This window comes from Python bivittatus, unplaced genomic scaffold (genome assembly GCF_059951505.1).
Source record: "Python bivittatus isolate LINGU-HERP-01145 unplaced genomic scaffold, Pbiv_v1 ctg000020_np1212, whole genome shotgun sequence".
In the NCBI taxonomy this organism is placed as follows: Eukaryota; Metazoa; Chordata; class Lepidosauria; order Squamata; family Pythonidae; genus Python; species Python bivittatus.
The window spans coordinates 2,628,391-2,646,104 of record NW_028277030.1 but is presented as its reverse complement, the minus strand read 5'-3'; the positions used below and the strand labels follow the sequence as shown (position 1 = coordinate 2,646,104).

Genomic DNA, 17,714 nt, shown 5'->3' with positions numbered 1-17,714 from the left:
GGAAGACAAGATATTCTCCTGGCATTCATGTAAAACTAAATGAGGTATATAAAAGAAATACTATATCACACACTTTTTTTTGAAGAAAATGGTATGAGTTTCCGTCAAAGTACAATCTCTCATGACATGGACAGATATTTCTCAGTTCAAAAACTGTGCTCACAAATGTATTATCTTCAGAAAAATTACATAAAATATATATTTAGGATAGTTTTATACGAACAGTCTTTGTTAGGGAAGGGTAGATACAAAATGACTAGGTCCCTGACATATCTTTCCAGGTTGCCTGATTCCAGGTTATCATTTACTGTATCCATCCTACCAATCTGGTGATTGCCACTGCTATTTGTACTACAGTTACTATAATAATGTATTTTATATAATTTTATTGCATTTTTAAAACATTTTATTAATAATTACAGGTCTATGTATTTTATTGTTGTGCTTTCTGGCCCATAGGCTGTAATAATGGTTTGATTTGATTTGATACAAAATGGGCATGTTGGGGAAAATTATAAATGAAAATTCCCAGGTTTTGTGATTATTTTAAAAAATGAATTCAGAGCAAATTTGACAGAATGGATTAGATTGTAAATGTATGCCATTGTGACATGCCCACATTTGTACTGATTCATACATCTCTACTTCAAACACATTCATTAGTTCTGCTCATTTCCTTTCAATCTTTTCAGTCTGAATCCCTAGAATCCCTGAACATTATAAACCTCTGCTTAGCTGTATACTTCAGGAAATATATTGCCAGAAAAATTAAAGGAATTTATTTTGACATCAGGAGCAATTTGTAGATAGCAAGAGGCAAAGATGTATAATCAGACTGAGAAAAGGGTAGATAACACAATTCAGATACATGCATAGTAATGTATTCTATTCTTAGTATAGTAGTAACGTATTCATAGTAATGTATTCTATTCTATTCTTCAATTCTATACAACAGAATGGAAACAGAAATTACCACTGCAGGACAAGTTATAATGAGAAAAACGTGTTGGAACTGCAGTCATGCCTGGAATATAGGAGTTTACGGTTATAGGAAAAATAATATAGGGAGAAGAGTGTATCATAGTATCAACATATCTGGCATGAAAGAAATAGAACTTTAGTTACCCAACAGATTTGCTATAAATCAGTATTACTATTAGCCAATGACTGAAATTGCTTTAATACCATAAACATATACAAATCATTATGGACTTGGATAGAATGAAATGAAGTAACTAACAGTAACTAGATCAGCTTAGCGCCAAATATACTTTCAGCTGTCATCCCAAACTGGAAATCAATGTATAAAAGTACAATCCTTTCAACACAGACATATCATCACAAGTAATTGTGACATTAGAGTGGACTAGGATGTTAGAATTATATTAATGAAATATATTTGAACAACTGAATAAAATTAAAAAGGTTTCATAAAAAAAAATTGAAAGATTACATAAAATAGCAAAGAAATGGATTAATCTTTAAAGGCAGATATTAAGTATATATAGGCAGGTCATTAGGGAAACAACAAAAGTTAAGTATTTTTGGGCAGGAGATGGTTCACATCCTCTTATTTCCTCAAGTACTTCCTAAGAAGAGATAGTGCTACCAGATGTCAGTATGAATCAGTACTTAAAGTTCTACTTCATTGTTGGGGAGTGCTGGGCTTCAGGGTTTAGTGACCATGGTTTACTTTATCCTTTATCCTTTCTCAACCTAGTACCTGATCTGTGGCTGGCGATTATAGAAAGTATAATCCAAATATATCTTGAAGACACTAGTTTGGGGAAGGCAGCTTTGAGAGGAAACAACATTTCAACTGTTGGTCAGTGAGACAGCAAATATGATATCTGATGAGTAGAGAAGTAACAGCAACCTGCCTGTAAAAGTGTTTTATCAGCACCTTGCATCCTTTTTCATACAGGAAAAGTCACCAGGTTAAATTGCCTTCCCCATTCTTTATCTAACTGCTGATCTGCAAAGGCTGAACTCTATTTCAAGTAGGCTGTTGATTACAGATACCCTCCTTTCACCTTTAGAAATACAAACTCTACGTTATCAAAGAACAGCAGCCGAACCCTCAAGAACAGTGAAAAGGAGCAAATACATTCCATCGATCAATCGATCGATAGATGTAGTCAGTTAAAAACAAAGATGTAAAAGGGATAGCATGGCATTTCTTGTAAACTAGACTTTTGTCGTGCAATCACTTTTTAACAATTCTCTTGGTAAAGACTTATACATCTCAAGATGCCTTTCCTAGGATTCAAGCCAAACTGTTGGGCATGCTTGAGTATGGAAGGGGGCCTGGTCAAGGTCAGCACCTGACATATTTCCAGCATTTGCTAGGGCCGTTGTGTCATTGCTGGACCTGCTGGGTCTGATTCCTTATCTTACGTACCATCCATATAACCATTTGGGCACCCCAGTGTCCATATTACTCCAACTGCAAACCTCCTTTTCATGCTTCCTGAAGCTTATTCAATGGCAATTCTCTAACAGACAATTTGGCTTCTTGGCTCATTCCAGGGCTGCTGTCATGGGATAAGCTCACACATAGAAGGTTATCAACTGTAGCAACCTCACTATTTGTAGGTAGGTGAGGGCACTGAAGGAACGCTAATCAGGGCTCCTCTTAATTCTGAAAATGAGTCCCAGTGAAGAAAATATTGGGCACCTTCTGCTGCTCAAGTATCCACTCTAGAGTTATCTATCACCAGTTGCTCTGTGAGACTGAGCAAACAAACAAGCAAACAAAAATACAGCATATCACCTATTTTGAGGATTTAAGCTATCAAATAGGATATACATCTATTAAATAAATAGTTCAAAACAGAAACTTGGATTAGGTAGCCTTCAAATGCTGGGAAGGATTACCAATAATTCAATTCAAACTAGAGGCCTTATGATACACGCTAGTGCAAAAAATGACATGAATTTTATACTTACAGTATACACATGTAGGCAGTAAACTTCCATGATTTTTAAATAATACTTTCTATGCTATTATTTTTTTGTTAAAAATAACATATTAAATGTTAAAACCTTGATTATAACCCAGCAATTCATTGTCTCTTCTTTTCTTTTTTTTGTATTAGATGCCACAATTGTTAATTAGGCTTAGCAAAATGCTGCAAGGAATCCAGTGAAAAGTAACATTCTGCTTCGCTGGAGAAAAATATTCTAGAGATAGGAGTTTTAAAATGCCTGCTATATATACAAACTGTTGAAGAATCATGACTGGATTTCAAAATTTGATCTCCTGGATGACGTATTTAAATTTGCTTTAAACCTAGCAATTAAAAACATGCACACACCACTTCACCTAGTTGACAAAGCTGATGGAATTGCTATTAAATTTTCATTTATAACATCCTCCAGCAAAAGCTTGATAGGTTACTCCTTTCGGTGCTCAAAAGAACAGAAAATTAGAAGAAGCTGGATAGAAAGAGATTGGGTAAAACATACAGGTTAAAAAGCAAGAAATAATACTTTTACAATAAAGGCAAATAAAAGCTACAAATAGCTTCATATTTCTAAGAACTATTTCCTTTGAAATATGCTCTACCATATACTATATTTTAACTGAAGTGGCAACTTTATAGCAAGGTCGTATTCAGACATAACATGTTTAGAGCATTACATTTGTATGGTGTAATTTGGAGACTGTACATGTTTATAACATTTTTTCTGTCCCATTAAAAATTACAATCAAACAGTTTTGGAGATTTTTAGATTGCTTCAAGCTGGACTTATGAATATGTGAAATTTGATTATCACTGGATCAAAAGAACACTTTTGCCTTCAACCCTCTGAGTTGTTTTCAAGGCTGTTAGACAGGTTTTTGAATTTGCTTTGTATTAAGATGAATAACGGATATGTATGTCCATAAGCACATATGTGGCTCTTATAAATAAGAGAGAGATTTGTTATTTTTCAGCCCCATATCAGCTCAATATTTAAGATGATAAATATTTTTGTTTAATAAAGGGCAAAACCATGTTTCAAATTTAATTATTTTTAAAATAGAGAAATTAACTTTTTCTTCTGCAGAAACGCTGTCCCTCTAAGAACCCAGGAACAGCCCTGCAGAATCAGGCCAAGACATCCAGCGTTCTATTTTTAACGATGACCAAATAAATGTCTCAGGGGTGCTCACAAGCAAAAGGCAAAGGTGGAGATGTAGCCTTCTCCCATCATTGTTCTCATGCAACAAGTGTTTCAAGGCACGCTGCTTCTCCTAACCCATTTCATAAGGGCTAGAACTGTTATTAAGGGAAAAGAAAAAACAAATCGAAAATCACACACACACACACACCCATTCATATACATAAATATATCCTACATATTTTAATTCTTATGCAATTAATTTTTCCTTTAAAATAGTTGGCATTTGTTTGTATTTTTTACATTGATGTATTACTACTATCCACTGAATTTTACACACACATTTTTTCAGACTTCATCTTTCCTGATGTCAAAACCCCCCCCAAAAAATAGATTCATGAGTAAAGATCTCAAATGTAGTCCCATTTATGTGATGCAATTGTTTTGAAATCTAAAAATGTAGAATAAATTCATATTTAATTAAAGTAGTTTGGTAGCTTCTTGAAAACTGGGGAAAGAACTATAATTAATGTTAGCCAGTATGATTAGAGGATTCTGTGGTCAAGGCAATGTAGGATTAAATAAAGGGGGAAAAGGATTGTTTCAAAAAGGAAAATGTTTGTGAAAAGGAGACTGACTGAAAGGCCAGAAATAATGAATTCCTATCCTTTTAAAAATTTACTTGAATTCAACTCCTGGTGACTTTGTAAACACATCCCTGTGGGTTTCTTAGCAGGGATAGGAAGCGTTTTGTCACTGACCTCTTGCACATTGTTTTTTACTTCGCAATCTAGCCTATAATCCAGCGTACAATCCTAATATTCTTTGACAGTCTCCTACAATCAGTGATATCAGTTGTGGGGGGAGGAGCGGGTGGGAGCAGAATGATGAAAGATTGTCATCATGGTAGAGCCCACCCATTTTGTTGCATGTACTTTTAAAGCGGGGGAGGGAGTTTACAGCACAATGGCATAATGCTTAGACAAGGTCAACCCTAACACAATATATCTAGGAAGGATTTGATATGTTCTCCCACCTCAATAGACTCTAAATGTAAATACCTAAATATAGACTCTGCATGAACAATCAGAAGCAAATACATTGGTTTCAATGAGAATTATTCCCATCTATAAAAGCATAGATCATAGGAAGACATGCCCCAGTCAGTCATTAACAATCTTTGCAATCTGATCCTATATACACAATGAAAATAACTCAGACTTCTAAAGTTTTTCCATTTTGAAAAACATTCTTATTTATGAATAAGTGTTTTCTTAAAAATGTAAAGATTAAAATTATAAGTCAGGTTTTTTTATTTACTACTCCTTCCTTTACTTCTTATGTATTGGAATTGATAAATTAATATTCTTTCCCAAAGGAACTTTTTAAAGAATTCATCTTTTGAATCCAACTCAATACTAAAAGCTTTAAGTCTTTCAGCACTTTTTTGGAAATGATAGCACAGTTGCACTGTTTTCCAACACTGTTAGTGTGGATTTGATACATTCCAAATACTAATTTTCCCATCAATCACTGCTTGGGCCTTAATTAATTATTAATAATTATGTCCATCAATCAAGTAATTAATCAATTAATTATCAATATTTTGCACTGAATTAATATTGCTGGATGTGAAACTAAACATTAAAATGTGATTAGAAAATGTAAGTGAATAAGAACTTGCTTTTCCAGTATAATTCCTTACCAAAGTAGACACTAGTAGTACAGTGGTACCTCGGTTCACAAACGCTTCTGTTCACGAACAATTTGGTTCATGAACAGCTCCGTTCGCAAAATTTTGCCTCCATTCGCGAACGCCGGATCGGGTGACAAACAGGATCCGTGGCCATTTTCCCTCCCGTGACACGTGGTCGCGGCTTCCTGTAGGGAGGGGGACTCTCCCTCCAAGCAATAACCGCCTCCCCTCCCGCCTTCCTGTCCTCCATGCCAGAAGTCACCTCGAGCAAGGTTAGCGTTCTCTCTCTTTGTGCTGTATTTTGTTTCATATTTTTGTGGTTTAAAAAAAAAAACATATGGTTCAGAACAGATTAACCGTAATTACATTGAACCTTATGGGGAAATTTGATTCGGGACACGACCAAAAATCGGTTGGCGACCAAATTTGGAGGGGTCAGAACGGATTAACCGTATTTACATTGAACCTTATGGGAAAATTTGATTCGGGTTGCGACCAATTTGGGTCACGACCAGAGTCGTGGAATGAATTAAGTTTGTGAACCGAGGTACCACTGTATCAGCATTCTTATAGACGTTAGTTTTGGAAAACAGCAAATAGTCCACTATTTTAAAATTTTAAAAAAGAAAATTATTTATTTAGCCTCCAAAAGCATTTTTTCTTCTCCAGTATTTTAAGACTTATTTGTAACCCCCTTCTTTCAATATTGAATGAGACATTTTCATACATGAAATTGTAGCAGGTAAGTTAAACCTACTAATATAGTTCACCACTAGACTGTAACATAGAAAGATCTAGAGATACATCACTGAATAAAATTCAGTGTTAATACTTGACATAAGACACACACACACATACAAAAAATAGTAAATCTAGTGGCATCATGGACCTATTGATTTAACATGAAATGTATACACTTACTTTCCTGGTAATAAGAGAACTCCCTTTAATAAATCCTGTGATTTTGCAACTTTGGTCAAGCAAAGGGAGAAGTGATATTTACTGTACAGATCAATAGCAATAAATTAAAATGTTATATTATTTAACACTAGAATCAGAAAGAAATATATTTCTTTCAGTGTGTCAAAAGTAATATACAAAACTCATGTCTCACACACAGTACTCAGTAAATTCACTTTTTTAAAGAAAGATGAAAAATATACATTAGATTCTGCATGCAATGGATAGGGTATAGAGAGCCATTTTGATAACTACAAGGAATTCAACAATGTTCTATTTTTTTTTATGATATAGCATAAAACTGTTTGAAAGATCCTTTTGTCTGACATGCACAAGCCCATCTAATGGCATGGAATCCTTTTCCCTCCCATATGGCCCATGTATAGACTAAGAGTTACTTTTTTGCAGGCCTCAGAGCCTGGAGGAATCTGCCCCTTACCAGGAGAGGTGGGAAATAAATCTAGAGCATCAGGAGATCTTCTTCTAGAAGCAGAAAAGAGACTGGTTTCTGACTCTGGAAGTCAAGGCTCACCTAACCTGGGGCATGTATATGTATAAAAGGGGTGGGGCTTGGATCCCTACACCATGCTCACCTCTTTGTAGATTCTGACCTCACATCTGGTTGCTGCTGGCTTGACCGCAACCCAGCTAGTGGTCTCCATGATAAAACTTAGGAGGTGAGACAGGATTTCCATTGTAACACGGACTCCAAATAATTCATCTTGGCATTTAAACTATATTAAAGAATCTTCTTGCATGAAAATTTTCTCAAAATATTTTATTTTTTTCTCAGATGTTCACAAATTAAATATGGGAGCAGGGATACTGCAGCTACAGCTATTTCATAACTCTCCAGAATGAAAAATGCTAACTAAAACCCTGAACAAAAAGAGTCTAGAGTAAAAATAATCATAGCTTTTATAACAAGCTATGTGAAATCTTAAAATAAAAATAGCTAAAACCATTTCTAAAAATTTAGTAAGAGCATAATCATCTGTATCTTATGATAATCAGATGACACTGAAAATAATAGCTTAATACAAATGTTGCTAGTTTCACAGAAATAACTGATGATCTACAACTTGTCATATCCAATATTTAATGTTTGTCTAGAAATTGTAAAACTGGTTTTAAGAAACTAGTAGAAACAGAAACTTGGTATAGCAAAATTAAAAAATAAATAAAAATATATCATTAGGCATACAATTAGCCCAAGAGTAAGAATATAATCGAATGCATGCCTACTCATAAGTAAGGCCCAATGAGTTCAATAGTATGTATTGTTAATAATTAACTAACATTAACTAAGTTAACTAAATTCAAGGGGACTTAATTGTCAGAGAACATGTATTCTGCATATTCATTCAAACCAAAACAAGTAAATATTTAGTGAAGCATATTATAGTCAGTGGTACTAATGTACCACTCCAGGAGACTGCCCATTATCCCTAAATGCTATCACTATATCTTACTTCATACAACAAAAATAGGAAAAATCCTTCTGATTTCACTAAAATCTGAAGGGAAGTTTTCTCTCTATGAAAGAGGAGTTAACAGAAGTACTCTGCAGAAAGCATACTGAGGACACCTTACTCATATTCTCTTCATCATCTATGTCCATCATGAAATAGTTGTTCAGGCTTCTACAGTGGTGCAGATGGCTTTTTTCTGAAAGATAAAATAGAATAATTTTAGTATGTTTTAGTAAATAAGATTTGGTACTATTAGCATGTATATTGAAATGTATGTTACAGTATATTTTATACTGCACTGTATTACATATAAATGTTTATGTTTACATAATTTACACTCTAATACTTATTGATAATTGGAATTAGGCCAGATTAGGGTTTGTTTTTTTTTAATTTAAAAATCCAGGTCTGTTCTTAACCTGCTTTAAACTTCAAGGATTTTTTATTTGTCTATATTATAATATTTACTTATTTTAAAAAACAAATAAGTTGGCGTGTGTGAGATTTTCCCACTAAATCCTCACAACAATGACAATGTTGTGACTCTGACAATGACAAAAGTGAGTCTAAGATCCTGCCTGACTGTGGTTGAATGGGAAGATAAACCCCAAAGAACTTGGCAAAATTCTATCCTCTAATTACAAAGTAGGTAGCATGAACTATCCTGGGCTTCATGCCTTTCTTGCTACCTATTTTATTAGTTCTTTCTTTACTCTATCATAAATTAATTGATCTTGGACCAATTGAGAGTGACAGATGTCAGAGCCCAAGGGACCTTGCCTGATCCTGGTTAGCACTTGGATAGGGGGACTATCCAGGGAGGTAGGCTAGGTACTGGGTACTTGAAAAAATATCCTGGTAAAAGGAAATAGCATTGATTCATTTAAAATAATATTTCATACATTTTGATAAAACATTTGTATTAAATTTATTTACCAACATAAAATATCAGTACAATTAAAGATACATTTTAAAGTTAGCACAAATAACCACACATGGGGGGGGGGATTTATACCCCTGTAGGAAGAACAACTTAGAATTCTGCCCTAAATGAAACAGTTAATATGTTAGAAAGGAAATTTTAAAAATATTTTATTCCGGTACAAAACAAGGTTCATTCTAAGTATGAATCCTTAAAAGTTAAGCTAGTACCAGAGTTAAAATAATGCAGCAAGATACTAAAGTTGTTCCATCTATACTTCTTGATGGATTGTACTTCCCTGTATGAGCAGGTACACAACCTATGCGTTATCCTGGATTCAAAGCTCTTGCTAGAACAGCAGGTTGAGGCTTTCCCCAGGAGAGCCTTTGGCCAGCTTTGATGGTCCACCAGTTGTGAAATTACTAGGACAAAAAAGCACTGAAAGCCATGATTCACACCTCCTGGTTAGACTACTGCAGTTTGCTCTCCTTGGGACTGCCCTTGACTTCCCTACATCTGTCGGAGAATGCAGCTGCCTCTTTGCTGGCCAATGGAAAACAATTCAGCAGATTAACAGTAATGTTGCCGGAACTGCACTGGCTGCTATTGAGCTTCTGGGTCCAATCCAAGGGTTTGATTATTATCTGTATAACCCTATGCGTCCAGTTCTTGTTACCTTTGGGGCCATCTACTCCAAATTGAATCTGCCCACCCAATATTTGCTAACCAGAAGGGGGCTCTGTAAGTTTCCCTCTTACAGCTAAAGGGGAAGGCGCTCAGAAATTACCTGCTTCGTAGCAGCCCTACCCACTCTGGAAAAGCTTGCCCTCCCCAAAAAGGTCAGGATGGCCCCATCCTTTTAATGTTTAGGAAAGCAATAAAATGGCATTCTTCCCCAAACCTTCTGGTGAGCAGAATACCAATTAGGTGGTTAGCAGTAGGGTTTTCTGTAGTACTAATTGCTTTTAATTAGTTTACATTATCATGTTTTTATGACTGTAAGCTGTCTAGAGTCAAGAAAGTATACAGCATACAAATAGCTGCGTAAATAAATAAATGGTAGAAGAGTCATGAAGCTATGAAAGAACATGTATGAGCTAATTGTATGTGATAGTATATGCAATTTATGAAACAATAACAGACCATACGTTTGTCTGGGCATGTCTGCTATTTGCAGGAGGCTAATAAATAAAGTCTCATTGCCCTGTGCATACCTATTTTAATTCTTAAATTTGACGTGGAAAGCCTAAAGTTTTATTCTGAGATAGCAAGTCCACAAGTGGACTTATGGAATTCAGGAAAGCTGTCCTCCAATTCACTTTCCTGAACGCAGATCAAATTACAAAATATATTCTAATGTCTGCATATGATTAATAAAAATAAATGCCATAGCAATCAATACTGTATCAAAATTGTCCAAAGCCCATCTACATTTACTTAGTGTCCAACTTTGTCTCATTCTGAATCTAGACATCTACTAAGTTCTGTTTTCAATTTGTTTCTCTAGCACCCTACAAGTGGTGATACAACCACAGCAGCCATACATTTTTTTTAAATGCTGTTTGCATAAACAGCAAGGTGAAAAGGGAAGAGAGAAGATATTGGATTCATCTAACAGGATGTGATGAATCAGCTGTCCACAGATGAAAGAGATGAAGAAGATGAGACTGTTCGCTGTATAGCTACAACTTCACTTGACCTAGCATCTTATTAATCTTTCATCACTTATCCTTTCCCCCTAGATATTACCTCTTTTATCTGCCCATTCTCTTTCCAACATATTTCTTCATCCGTTTTAAGAAACAAACTCAGATTCATTCCCAGTAAATTATTCTTGTATTGCATCAATTAGTTATTTTTATTCCATTGTTATTTCAATAGAAAACTTTTGTTTTCTATCTAAATCACTATCTCTGTCTTAGCTTGTCTTATGTCTCTGTATTAGTTTACACAATGATCCTGGACCCACATTATCCCAATATTTTGGTTCATATGTCCTCGTCCTAATATTATAGGCAGAGCCGTTATGGCCCTCCTGTTAGGCTTACTTTGATCCACGTTCCATTATTTTCTTTCTTACCTTTTATCTCTTTTTCTGCCCTCATGATGTATGGTATTGCTGTCCCTAGAATGAAAGGAGGCAGAGGCATTAGGGGCAGAGTTATGACTGACTCTGCCTCTTGTGAATTCCCCCAAATTAAATGGCCACTGTTGGTGGTCAAGGACATAAACCAGTGTAAAAGAAGGAGATCTCTGCATTATTCAGAGGTAGGCAAAAAGATCAGGTACAGCATGGCTAGTGGTCCTGTTACTACTAATACAGCTGTCAGAGTGTCATCTTTGGCAGGCAAACTTCACAAAGAAAGCTTCATGGCTCTACCAGACCCTGAGGTCTCTATTACTATTGAGGGTAATGAAAGAGGGGGATGATTTTGAAAGCTGCACCAGTTGCCAGAGAGAGGTAAGCTATAATGCTCTAACACACAAGGCAAAGAAGGAAGCAGAGACACCTATATACCTTCCAATGTTCCTGCTGATGTCCCCTTATTATTTTATCAGGAACAGGGAGCAACTCAAGTCCTGCCTATGCAATCTACACTTACTCTACAAAACAACTGAGCATAGAGGAGGAGGTATATATATAGCAGTTCTAACAGTCTGAGGATGTGTCTGAAGAAGCATTACCAGTCTGCTCTGCTAATAGCAAAATGTTGGGCAACAAGGGCATTCTAATACAGCAGGGAGAATTCAAGCAGCTTTCATAGCCACCCACTTTTCTCTCCTCCAAATACTGAAAGAACAATCACACCCCATTCCAGTGAGAAGAAAAAAATGAGGAGAAATTTAGGAAACCAATGTGGATGCATAGGGGATTTTCAGCTGAGTTAAAAGGGGCATGTATAGGAAATGGAAGATGAGTGTAATCTCCAATCTTGCATCTACCAGCAAGAAGCTAATATCTACAAAAATAAAGTCAGGGAGGCTAAAGTGCAAAACTAACTGCAGGGGAAGCTAACAGCAACAAAAAAGGCGCTCTTCCCTCTCTCTGGTTTGTTAGTAGTAAGGGGGAAAAAAATTAAGGGGTGGGTGAGGAAATTAAAAAATGAAGGGGTGGATCTATTGCTAGGAGGTAAGAGGGTAGGAAGGTATGAGGTCATGGGGAGAGCATAGTGCTCCACTCCTACTTTGCATCAGTCTGTTCCCCAAAGGGGAACTGTATTCAGATGGACTTACGCTGAACACTTGTTACAATAGACTCAGAGATTCCATGTGCAGTAACTGATCCTCAAATGCAATAGGTACTGATTTGCAATCCCTATCCTCCGGCCATTCAAAGTGGTCTGACTAAAATTTGAACCAAACAACCTGCCCTCAAGTGCAATGCTCCATAGCCTGGTCTAGATTAACAGAAACCTACAGGGCTTACTGTACTAGAAGCTCTAGCTATTTTTGCTTTATTGTCTTCAAGAGGAAAAAAAATTGTCTAAAGCCTTTCTAAAAAGAAAAAGCTAGAAGCCCAGACCGCTAATGGGTAAAACTCAGTATTTTGGCAGTTTCTCTCACGTATCCTTACCCCCTGGATCATCAAGATATAACTACCCGAGCCATGGGCTGGTCAGTTATAAGCTCATTTTAGTGACAACACTAATTGCATGCCCTGAAGACATGTGAAGTTGAGCTCTGATGACTTTATCTGAGATCACCAAATTTATCTCATAGCTGAAAAATGGCAAACTCACTGGGAAAGATCTAAATTTAGCAGAACTATTACAGTCCAACATCAATTGGTAGATCCCAATTTTGGCTACACTATTTACATACATGGACAGGACATTTCAAATATCAGTTGTATGGTGTAAATCTATATCATAATCCTGATATTTAAAAAAAGTGACCAAAAAATCAATCGAGCCTTTGCCCAGTTAGCCTGCTGAGCATCGTAAACAAGGTCTATGCTAAGAATCTCCATCTAAAACTGGTGGACTGGTTGATACATAGTATTATCATAGCATTGGAGCAAGCTGGCTTTCTTTAGGGAAATGAGATCAAGCCTAGACCATTGTTTAGCCTCCCAGAGCCTAACCAAAAAGTATACTTCCTATTCCCTATATTTGGCTCAATGACCAGAAACAATTATAGGGGAAATTGTTTGCTTCTTCAATCAACCGACTACAGTACTTGCCCTTGTCAATGCTCTGTTAGCACAACGCCGTGTAGATTTTCCGCTCTTACTGCCCATGTATCCATTCAGAAAGGGGTGAAACAGATCTGTAAGTGATCCCCACCCTTTTAATGTTCTACACACACTCAGAGTGCAAGCTCTATCAAGACCCACACACCCTTGCTAGCCAGTAGACTCAGTCTTGAACCTCCTATACACAGATGACATGACCATTCTTTCTACATTCCTAGTACTTATTGGAAGAATCTTCAGGGCCTTGAAAGCTGAACTGTAGAAATAATGACAATTGCATCCTGACAGCAATTTAAGATAGACAACACAAAAGTTACAAGTTACCTAACTTATGGATCCCAGATCTGTAAGTACTCGTCTGAGACCTCTCTTGAAACAATTCAATCTAAATTCTTAAGGACTTTATTTGGTGTCCCTCTATGTGTTTCCAATCCTATACCAAGGTGAGAAACACAGCTGGTTTCCACAGAGGTCTCTAAATGGCTCATTTGCTTCAATTATTCACTTAAATTTATTCACTTTAAGAGTCCTTTGGCTTTTCTGTTTCTAACAATTTCATATCCATGTGGTCCAAAAGTCTTGTGATTTACTCTTACAATACTGTACCTGAGTACATTAGTCTTTTACAAAGTCTGATCAGAGATGAAATAAACCTTTGACATATTCTTCCAGAAATACCTATCATATATATATATATATATATATATATATACACACACACACACACACACACACACACACATATACACACATACATACACACACATACATACATATACATCACACACACACATATATATACACACATATATATACACACACACATACATACATACATACCGCTATGCTATGCTATGCTATGCTATGCTATGCTATGCTATGCTATGCTATCCATCCTTCCTTCCTTCCTTCCTTCCTTCCTTCCTTCCTTCCTTCCTTCCTTCCTTCCTTCCTTCCTTCCATCCATCCATCCATCTATCTATCTCAAACTTCATCATTAGATGTTTTATGGCAGTCTCCTATCTCATGCTCCATCTTATAGCGGACAAGCCAACAATGACTTCCAGGAACATTGCAAAATATTACACAATTGTTATTGCAGTTCACACAAGACTGATATAAACACTGTAGAACACAACTTTTCACCCTAGAGACCTTCTTAACTACTTAATTTCTTAAGCAGAGTCTTAAGCACTTTTATGTGCATTCTCACACTTTACTATATTTTTCTAGGATTATTTCTTAACTATTCTAATGTTTTAGCAATTATTAAATTAGCACTCTAGTCTCACCTTAGGCACAAAGCCAGCTGGGTGACTTCGAGCCAGTCACTCTCTCTCAGCTCTAGGAAGAAGGCAATGCAAACTACTTCCAAAGAACCTTGCTAAGAAAACTTCAGGGACTAAACCAGGCAGTCGCCAGGAATCAAAATTAATTTGAAGGCTATATTATAGCAATATAGGTAGTCCTCACTTAACTACCACAATGGGGACCAGAAAACTGGTTGTTAAGCAGGGCGATTGTTAAGCAAATCAGACCCAATTTTACAACCTTTTTTGCAGTGGTCGTTAAGTGAATCACAAAGTTGTTAAGCAAATCACACAGTTCCCCATTGATTTTGCTTGCCAGAAGTCAGCTGAGAAGGTCGCAAATGATGATCACGTGATCTGGGGATGCTGCAACCATCATAAGTGTGAGCTGGTTGCCAAGCACCTGGATTGCGATCACATGACTGCAGGGATGCTTGGACGGCCATAACTTCGGGCACCAGTCATAAGTCACTTTTTTTAGCACCGTTGTAACTTCAAATGGTCACTAAACAAATGGTTGTTAAGCGAGGACTACCTTTATAGGACTACCTGTACTTATTTTAACATTTAACGTTTAAGAAATTCTGCAATTTTAGTTCTTATTGGATCTACTTCTGCATTTCAGTCTTAACATGGTTTCTTTTTACTCTGTGCAATTTGCTTAGCTAGTTTTTATCTTATTGTTCTTTTTTACTTCCATAACTTTTATTATAGAATTATGTTTAAATCTGGTCACTGTCTCCAATAAAGGCTATTATTATTATTAACAAACAATTTAGAGGACAGTAACAGGAGATTCAGCAAGATCTCGATAAACTGAATCAATCAGCAGAAATCAGCAATATGAATTTCAACAAGGGCAAATGCAAAGTCCTATGTTTGAATAGGAAAAAAAATCAAAGGCATTATAGGATGGGGAAACCATATTAGACAGCAGCACATGTGAAGAGATTTGGGTGTTCTGGTGGATATAAGCAGAACATGATCCTAAAGTGTGATGCAGCTGCAAAACAAAAACAAAAACAAAACAAAACAAAACAACCAGGTCTTAGGCTGCATCAATAGAAGTATAGTATCAAGGTCAAGAGACGTCGTTGTTCCTCTCTATTCCGTGTTGATCAGATGATATAATGGCACTTAGAATACTTCATCCAGTTCCAGGTACCACATTATAGGAAGGACAATGACAAATTAGACCATGTCTGGAGGAGAGCAACCAAGATAAGGAACCTGGGAAAAAATGAGGAATGACTGAAGTCACTGAGTATATTTAGTCTGGATGAGAGAATACTGTGTGGAGATAGCTGTCTTCAAGTATCTTAAGGGCAGTCGTGTAGGATAGACTAATTCAGTGTAATTACAGAAAACAAGAAACAATGGGTTGAATTTGTAAGAAAGCAGATTTCAAATGGACATCGAAAAGTCTCTCCTAATGGTAAGAGCCATTCAACAGTGGAACAGACTCCTCATGACGTAGTGGACTTTCCTTTACTAGCAGAATTTACACAGAGATTTACAACAGATGGCCATCTATTGGTGATCCTGTGGTAGTGGATTCTTGCACTGGACAGACAATTCGAATAGATGATCACTAAGATTCCTTCCAATTCCTACATTCTATGCTTCTATGACATCAGCAAAAATTTTGTACTGATAACGGATCAATGAAGGAATTGGAAGGGATCTTAGCGAAAGGATTCCACTGAAAGGATTGTGTCACATGATCAAAAACACACTAAACCATCCAATCTCTCCTCATACTCTTTCAATTAGAATATCTGTACCCTAGGGCAAATGGTTGCCTGCTTGCTAAATTCAAAAGGAGGGTTAGAGCTAAGGCTATCAGAGCAGGACAGCAAAGTCTGGATGACCACTAAGTGCTAGCAAAGAATTCGAGGTTTTTATATTCCTTTGCTGCTGTCTAGTAGTCATCCAGAATTTTTCAGGAAGAAGTTGTCCCGAATCCAATGTTTCCTCTATCTAGAACATCCAGAATATTCCAGGTTCCAAATAACCTTGAACCTGGAGCAAACATTTTGTTCCAGATTTAGTTTTATCTGGACCATAAGCAGCTGGTAGAGGGGTGACAGAAATCTGGGAATGAAATACTCTGTTCCATCTTTGAAGCTAAATGCATTTTTTATTTCATCCACATCCCTACTGCTGATTATTTTTGTTGCTTTTTTCTATTATCACATTTTACAACTCAGTGTAACCAACTCATATTTTTTATTTATAGTTAAGTATGAGAAACAGAATGCTGAGTCAACTTTAAATTGATTTTTAAACTACTGTTCAATTTGGACAAAAATTACAGCACAATGTTCTTTAAAGACATACAGTGTATTTAAACGATTCGTGCCCATTAACAAATATTACTGTCTATAAAACATTTTTTATTAACATTTACAAATCACAAATACTTTAGAAATTGGCATAAATGCCTCCTGGAAATTCACAAATGAACTTAGCAACTATATCACAAGCAATGTGGTTTAACTTTTCTTTCTCTCTTTGGTCTTCTTGGTCAAAGAGCTGAAATAATAGTTCAAAAAGGTTTCTTGACAGCAGCTTAATTTCATATTGTTGTGGGAAATACTGAGAGAAGAATGAGATATAGTAACAATAATTATTTATGTTGATATTATTATTAATATTATTATTGAAATAAAGAAAGCAAACTTTCCCAGCAATGGTATAACTGTGGCCATCAAAAAGAATTCTGCAGAAAGGCATGCATGCAAATTAATACTTTTGGTCCTTAATATATTTTTCATTATGAAATACTATGGATTTAAAAAAGAGAGAGAGAGAAAAAAAGAGAGATTTTGTTGTTGTTGTTCAATGCTATCCCCAGGCATTGGGGGATGCAATCCAATATTGTAACAATATCAGCCATAGAATTTTTAGCATATATAGAAGCCCTGGTATGCTTCCACTATTCTAAATATGCCTCCATTATTTAAAATAAACCAGTGCAATTGCAGGGCAATACTAGCGTAATCTTTCTAGCAAAAAAGCCCCAAATTAATCAGAAATAGAGCAAACAATG

General features: G+C 36.1%; 1 protein-coding gene across 4 annotated transcripts in view; it reads right to left on the bottom strand.

Annotated features, from left to right (window-relative positions):
• Positions 1 to 17,714, bottom strand: part of ADARB1 (adenosine deaminase RNA specific B1) — a 77,326-nt gene that overhangs the window by 33,309 nt on the left and 26,303 nt on the right. For 2 of the 4 annotated variants that reach the window (XM_088133389.1, XM_088133392.1), the window contains one exon: positions 8,357 to 8,431. In XM_088133389.1, coding sequence (XP_087989515.1) covers positions 8,357 to 8,387 — 31 coding nt within the window. In that variant the 5' untranslated portion in view covers positions 8,388 to 8,431. Of the gene's footprint in view, positions 1 to 7,356; positions 8,334 to 8,356; positions 8,432 to 11,237; positions 11,283 to 17,714 lie in introns of those variants that run through there. The other 2 variants (XM_088133382.1, XM_088133395.1) reach the window with 2 other exon arrangements.